Here is a 7811-nt window from a genome sequence, read left to right as displayed (position 1 = left end):
CATTGATGTATTCAGAAAATCAAGAAAATGCTGCATAGCATGAACAGTAGAATGTCCTTTCCTGAATCCGAACTGACTATCACTTAAAAAACCATGTTTTGTTAAATGTGCATAAAGCTTTTTATGCATAACTTTTTCATACATTTTCGAGAACACCGACAGTAGAGAAATCGGTCTCCAGTTAGTCAGATCAGTCTTTGAGCCACTTTTGTGAAGAGGAATCACTCGCGCCTCTTTAAGCTTTTGCGGGAATTCTCCCGATTTCAGTGATAAATTAATCATGTAAACAAGGCATGGTAAGAGATAAACCATAATAAGCTTGAATGTCTTAAGGCTTATACCGTCACTACCTGAAGAGTTGGACTTAATACTATTTACAATTTCTTTCAACTCCTGCATATTCGTTTCTTCAGCCTCCATTATTAGTCCCAGGCCTCTATCATCAATGAAAGCTTCCTCACTTGTTCCTTGACTCAGTGGCTGGTCTTGCTTTTGAACCACTTCACCAATCGTCGAGAAGTAGGCACCAAAGTGATTCACAATGCTCTGCTTGCCTTCATAGACTTTTCCATCCACAATTAGTGAAGTTGGTGTATTTTTCTTCTTGTCACTACCCAACACTTCTCTCAAAACCTTCCATGTTCCCCTTGAGTCCCCCTTTGTTTCCCCAAGTTTCAATTCATAATAACTCTTGACACAAGATCTTCGTAATGTATTCACTTGATTTCTTATTTTTTTGAACTCTTCAAACATATCAGCACTTTGGCAATCTAAAAATGACTGATACAGTAGATTCCTCTTCTTAATCATCTGAATAAGTTCTGATGTAACCCACGGCTTTCTCGGTGATTCCCTTGTATTTCTCAACACTTTTAGTGGACATGTTTTATCATATATCGGCTGGAGAATATTCATAAAAATATCAAATGCATGGGATGCATCTTCTGTCTCATCAAAAACTGGTTTACATGAAACCTTACTAAGTTCCTCAGCAAGGTTTTCCATATTCTGCTTCCTTAATTGCCGCATTTGCTTTTTTTCTGCCCTTTTCTCTTTGGCAATTACTAGTGGCACAGAAGCTACAACTGGGAGATGATCCGAACATGGGAATACCAGAACATCAGCAGCACTAGATTTCAGGTACTTCGAACTAACAAAAATGTTATCTATTATAGTTGCTGAATGACTAGTTATACGTGTCGGGACCCCAACAAGGGGAAATAAATCATTTGAAACCATCAAATTTAAAAAATCAAGATTAATAGCATGTAAATCATACAAATCAAAATTAAAATCTCCCATACAAATAAAATCTAACTTGCTAGATACCGCAGCTCTCATTAATATCTCAAATCCTTCCGTGAAATCCTCCAAACGAGCACTTGGTGGTTTATAAACCTCACTTACAATAAGTTTTTTTGAATCAATAGCCAGTTCAAGAGTAAACGATTCAACCTTACCCTCTATCCAAACATCGACATCCCCCCTTTGACGGCAAAATATCCCATTTTTTACAAGGAATGCTAGACCTCCCCTTGCCATCAGCTCACGGTTTTTCACAAATAATTGGTAACCTGGAAATTGAAATGAAGGCAGAAAATGCTCAGAAGTCAAAAAAGTCTCGCAAAAACCAATAACATCAAAATAGCTATTAGACAGATCTAGCAAATGCAAGATATCATTATAACTTGTAGTTAGATGACAATTCCAATGGCATACACTAAGAAAATTCTCACTTTTTTCCCATGACGACGACGTAACTGGAATATATTTACTCAATCTTTGGCAATCAAAATCAATTGCAAAATAATCATTTGCTATTCCATCGCGAAGTATATCATTCAGTCGAAAAGGGTCAGATTCAAATTTTCGCAACCGATTCATGCCATTCAACTGATCAGACATATAGTACGTAAATAATCAGTTTGCGAATCATTATAAACGCATAGTTAACCTATATGAATAATTTTTTTTTTGCAATACGGGGACAGGTGGAATAATAATGAAAAAAAAAAAAAAAAAAAAAAAAAAAAAAAAAAAAAAAAAAAAAAAAAAGGTTCTCCATAGGGGGGGGGGGGAGAGTGGCCAACAAGACGAATCATAAGCAAAACAATGGTAAAAGAAGATAAGCAAGATAACTCACAAAAAAGAAAAGATCAAACAAACGAAGACAAAACAATAAACAAATAAATACTACAAACGAGAAATAAAATAAGATATTAATCTAGAAGGTGTCTTCAACCTTCCTAAGCCTCCTAGAAGAAGCTTCACCTGGTAGGCGAGCAAAAATACGGCCTTGGTCCGACCAAACGTTCTTTGCTCCGAACTTATCTCTAGCACTGTCCAGGATAATCTTGCGCTGCTTCGTGAGATATTCATTCACAAAAACACCAGATTTCGCTAGCTTAGACTTCGCTTTAAAGACAGTATGCGCAACATCTTTATTAGAAAATTTGACAATCACAGGGGCAACTCGACTTTCATCACTAATCTGAGCTGTAGGGTTGGGTAAGCGAAAACGTTGCATAGAAAGAATTTGATCACTCATAAGAGCACTCAAGCCCATTTTGTCCTTTATTATATTGTGCATTGTTACTTTAAGGTCAACACCAGGGGCCTGTTTGACCCCTACGAATACAAGGGAATCAAGCTGAGCTTCTTGTTGATACTCGTCAAGTCTATCTTCCATTTTTGCAATACGATTTTCCAGCGACTCTATTTGAGCTCTTAACCCCTTAAGTACTTTGCCAATTTTTTCAAATTTACCATTATATTCGACTGATAATCCATCATAAACTTGAGATATTATCTGTTCAGCAGTAACTGGGTTGATACTATTTTTCTGTGCTACCTTTTCTGTGACCAATTTCCCGATATCCTTGAGCATATTTTGCTTTGTTTGTGCTAACTCTTGTTCCGTAGAAACTAACTTTTCAACAAGAACAGCTACCGATGATTTTTCAGAATTTGAGCCAGTTTGAGCGGAGGGAGCTTTTTTTAAATACTGTAAGTAGATATCCGGGAAAATCTCCAGCTCCTGAAATGCCTTATTCACGCTCCGTTCAGTTTTATGTGATGCTTCTTTAGACTTTTCCGCATAGAGAACTAAATTTACTTCTAAGACTGTCTGAAGATCATGGGATCCATAACAGAAAACTAGAAACTTTGATGCTTTTTCTGATTGGGTGTTAACGTCTACAATTCTTACTGGCCAAAGCGGGTAATTTCTAAATTTTGCCAACGCCAAGTCCCCTTTCTTGAACTTGCTCATTTCAAACTTCAGAACTGGCTAACTTAACTCACTCCTCCTTCCTCTCGTTTCTTTTTCTTTCCTCTCCCTCTCTCCTTACATTCAATTTAAGTCCACAGAATATCAAATATGTAAAATCAATAGATGTTGACACCTTGATAAACCGTCACACAAGTTTTAATTAAAACTGGTATTTTGCCAAATACTGCGAGATCTAGCAAGTGGGATTAAAATTCATACCTCAGACTATCAGGTCTGTGAAAATGAAAAATAATCCGATTAGTTTAGATGTTGACACCATGAAAGCTATTTCAGTACTGTAATTTCAGACTATTAGACTATTTTATGATTGCACATGGTAAAGAATGTGATTAAAGGCTCTTTTCCTATTTCAAAAGTTTTAGTTTTCGATGGTAATAGCTATGTCTGTGGAAACAATTAAGATATTAGACAATTTTAAGATTGCACATGGTAAAGAATGTGATTAAAGGCTTTTTTCCGATTTCAAAAGTTTTATTTTTCGAGGGTAATAGCTATATCTGTGGAAAAAATGAAGATATTAGACAATTTTATGATTGCACATGGTAAAGAATGTGATTAAAGGCTCTTTTCCTATTTCAAAAGTTTTAGTTTTTGGGGGTAAGAGCTACGTATGTTGAAAAAATGAAGATATTAGACTATTTTATGATTGCACATGGTAAAGAATGTGATTAAAGGCTCTTTTCCTATTTCAAAAGTTTTAGTTATCGAGGGTAATAGCTATGTCTTTGGAAAAAATGAAGATATTAGACTATTTTATGATTGCACATGGTAAAGAATGTGATTAAAGGCTCTTTTCATATTTCAAAAGTTTTAGTTTTCTAGGGTAATAGCTATGTCTGTGGAAAAAATGAAGATATTAGACTATTTTATGACTGCACATGGCAAAGAATGTGATTAAAGGCTCTTTCCCTATTTCAAAAGTTTTAGTTTTCGAGGGTAATAGCTATGTCCGTGGAAAAAATTAAGATATTAGACTATTTTATGATTGCACATGGTAAAGAATGTGATTAAAGGCTCTTTTCCTATTTCAAAAGTTTTAGTTTTCGATGGTAATAGCTATGTCTGTGGAAACAGTTAAGATATTAGACAATTTTATGATTGCACATGGTAAAGAATGTGATTAAAGGCTCTTTTCCGATTTCAAAAGTTTTATTTTTCGAGGGTAATAGCTATATCTGTGGAAAAAATGAAGACATTAGACAATTTTATGATTGCACATGGTAAAGAATGTGATTAAAGGCTCTTTTCCTATTTCAAAAGTTTTAGTTTTTGGGGGAAAGAGGTACGTATGTTGAAAAAATGAAGATATTAGACTATTTTATGATTGCACATGGTAAAGAATGTGATTAAAGGCTCTTTTCCTATTTCAAAAGTTTTTGTTTTCGAGGGTAATAGCTATGTCTTTGGAAAAAAATGAAGATATTAGACTATTTTATGATTGCAAATGGTAAAGAATGTGATTAAGGACTCTTTTCTTATTTCAAAAGTTTTAGTTCTCGAGGGTAATAGCTATGTCTGTAGAAAAAATGAAGATATTAGACAATTTTATGATTAAACATGGTAAAGAATGTGATTAAAGGCTCTTTTCCAATTTCAATAGTTTTAGCTTTCAAGGGTAATAGCTATATCTGTGGAAAAAATGAAGATATTAGACAATTTTATGATTGCACATGGTAAAGAATGTGATTAAAGGCTCTGTTCCTATTTCAAAAGTTTTAGTTTTCGAGGGTAATAGCTATGTCTGTGGAAAAAATGAAGATATTAGACTATTTTATGATTGCACATGGTAAAGAATGTGATTAAAGGCTCTTTTCCTATGTCAAAAGTTTTAGTTTTCGGGGGTAATAGCTTCGTCCGTGGAAAAAATGAAGATATTAGACAATTTTATGATTGCACATGGTAAAGAATGTGATTAAAGGCTCTTTTCCTATTTCAAAAGTTTTAGTTTTCGGGGGTAAGAGCTACGTATGTTGAAAAAATGAAGATATTAGACTATTTTATGATTGCACATGGTAAAGAATGTGATTAAAGGCTCTTTTCCTATTTCAAAAGTTTTAGGTTTTGGGGGGTAAGAGCTACGTATGTTGAAAAAATGAAGATATTAGACTATTTTATGATTGCACATGATAAAGAATGTGAATAAAGGCTCTTTTCCTATTTCAAAAGTTTTTGTTTTCGAGGGTAATAGCTTTGTCTTTGGAAAAAATGAAGATATTAGACTATTTATGATTGCACATGGTAAAGAATGTGATTAAAGGCTCTTTTCATATTTCAAAAGTTTTAGTTTTCGAGGGTAATAGCTGTGTCTGTGGAAAAAATGAAGATATTAGACTATTTTATGACTGCACATGGTAAAGACTGTGATTAAAGGCTCTTTTCCTATGTCAAAAGTTTTAGTTTTCGAGGGTAATAGCTATGTCTGTGGAAAAAATGAAGATATTAGACTATTTTATGATTGCACATGGTAAAGAATGTGATTAAAGGCTCTTTTCCTATTTCAAAAGTTTTAGTTTTCGAGGGTAATAGCTATGTCTGCTGAAAAAATGAAGATATTAGACTATTTTATGATTGCACATGGTAAAGAATGTGATTAAAGGCTCTTTTCCTATTTCAAAAGTTTTAGTTTTCGATGGTAATAGCTATGTCTGTGGAAACAATTAAGATATTAGACTATTTTATGATAGCCCATGGTAAAGAATGTGATTAAAGGCTCTTTTCCTATGTCAAAAGTTTTAGTTTTCGAGGGGAATAGCTATGTCTGTGGAAAATATGAAGATATTAGACAATTTTATGATTGCACATGGTAAAGAATGTGATTAAATGCTCTTTTCCGATTTCAAAACTTTTATTTTTCGAGGGTAATAGCTATATCTGTGGAAAAAATGAAGATATTAGACAATTTTATGATTGCACATGGTAAAGAATGTGATTAAAGGCTCTTTTCCTATTTCAAAAGTTTTAGTTTTCGAGGGTAATAGCTATGTCTGTGGAAAAAATGAAGATATTAGACTATTTTATGATTGCACATGGTAAATATTGTGATTAAAGGCTCTTTTCCTATGTCAAAAGTTTTAGTTTTCGGGGGTAAATGCTTCGTCCATGGAAAAAAATGAAGATATTAGACTATTTTATGATTGCACATGGTAAAAAGTGTGATTAAAGGCTCTTTTCCTATTTCAAAAGTTTTAGTTTTAGGGGGTAAGAGCTACGTATGTTGAAAAAATGAAGATATTAGACTATTTTATGAATACATATGGTAAAGAATGTGATTAAAGGCTCTTTTCCTATTTCAAAAGTTTTAGTTTTCGGGGGTAAGAGCTACGTATGTTGAAGAAATGACGATATTAGACTATTTTGTGATTGCACATGGTAAAGAATGTGATTAAAGGCTCTTTTCCTATTTCAAAAGTTTTAGTTTTCGAGGGTAATAGCTATGTCTGTGGAAAAAATGAAGATATTAGACTATATTATGATTGTACATGGTAAAGAATGTCATTAAAGGCTCTTTTCCTATGTCAAAAGTTTTACTTTTCGAGGGTAATAGCTATGTCTGTGGAAAAAAATGAAGATATTAGACTATTTTATGATTGCACATGGTAAAGAATGTGATTAAAGGCTCTTTTCCTATTTCAAAAGTTTTAGTTTTAGGGGCAAGAGCTACGTATGTTGAAAAATTGAAGATATTAGACTATTTTATGATTGCACATGGTAAAGAATGTGATTAAAGGCTCTTTCCTATTTCAAAAGTTTTAGTTTTCGAGGGTAAGAGCTACGTATGTTGAAAAAACGAAGATACTAGACTATTTGATGATTGCACATGGTAAAGAATGTGATTAAAGGCTCTTTTCCTATTTCAAAAGTTTTAGTTTTCGAGGGTAATAGCTATGTCTGTGGAAAAAATGAAGATATTAGACTATTTTATGATTGCACATGGTAAAGAATGTCATTAAAGGCTCTTTTCCTATGTCAAAAGTTTTAGTTTTCGGGGGTAATAGCTATGTCTGTTGAAAAAATGAAGATAATAGACTATTTTATGATTGCACATGGTAAAGAATGTGATTAAAGGCTCTTTTTCCTATTTCAAAAGTTTTAGTTTTCGAGGGTAATAGCTACGTATGTTGAAAAAATGAAGATATTAGACTATTTTATGATTGCACATGGTAAAGAATGTGATTAAAGGCTCTTTTCCTATTTCAAAAGTTTTAGTTTTCGAGGGTAATAGCTACGTATGTTGAAAAAATAAAGATATTAGGACTATTTTATGATTGAATATGGTAAAGAATGTGATTAAAGGCTCTTTTCCTATGTCAAAAGTTTTAGTTTTGGAGGGTAATAGCTATGTCTGTGGAAAAAATGAAGATATTAGACAATTTTATGATTGCACATGGTAGAGAATGTGATTAAAGGCTCTTTTCCGATTTCAAAAGTTTTATTTTTCGAGGGTAATAGCTATATCTGTGGAAAAAATGAAGATATTAAACAATTTTATGATTGCACATGGTAAAGAATGTGATTAAAG

The 7811-nt window shown here is 33.1% G+C and overlaps 1 protein-coding gene across 1 annotated transcript; it reads right to left on the bottom strand.

Annotated features, from left to right (window-relative positions):
- Window positions 1-2224: 2224 nt before the first annotated feature.
- LOC136043216 (lens epithelium-derived growth factor-like) lies at window positions 2225-3271 on the bottom strand. The gene has a single exon (XM_065728148.1). It carries the CDS (start codon window positions 3269-3271, stop codon window positions 2225-2227), a length of 1047 nt encoding a protein of 348 aa, XP_065584220.1.
- Window positions 3272-7811: the final 4540 nt, after the last annotated feature.

Source organism: Artemia franciscana, unplaced genomic scaffold (assembly GCF_032884065.1).
Source record: "Artemia franciscana unplaced genomic scaffold, ASM3288406v1 Scaffold_3747, whole genome shotgun sequence".
In the NCBI taxonomy this organism is placed as follows: domain Eukaryota; kingdom Metazoa; phylum Arthropoda; class Branchiopoda; order Anostraca; family Artemiidae; genus Artemia; species Artemia franciscana.
The sequence above is the reverse complement of the archived record's forward strand: the minus strand, read 5'-3'. Positions and strand labels throughout refer to the sequence as shown.

What these genes read in the sequence shown, in the direction of transcription:
- LOC136043216 (XM_065728148.1), bottom strand. Translation starts at nt 3,271, where the DNA reads ATGAGCAAGTTCAAGAAAGGGGACTTGGCGTTGGCAAAATTTAGAAAT.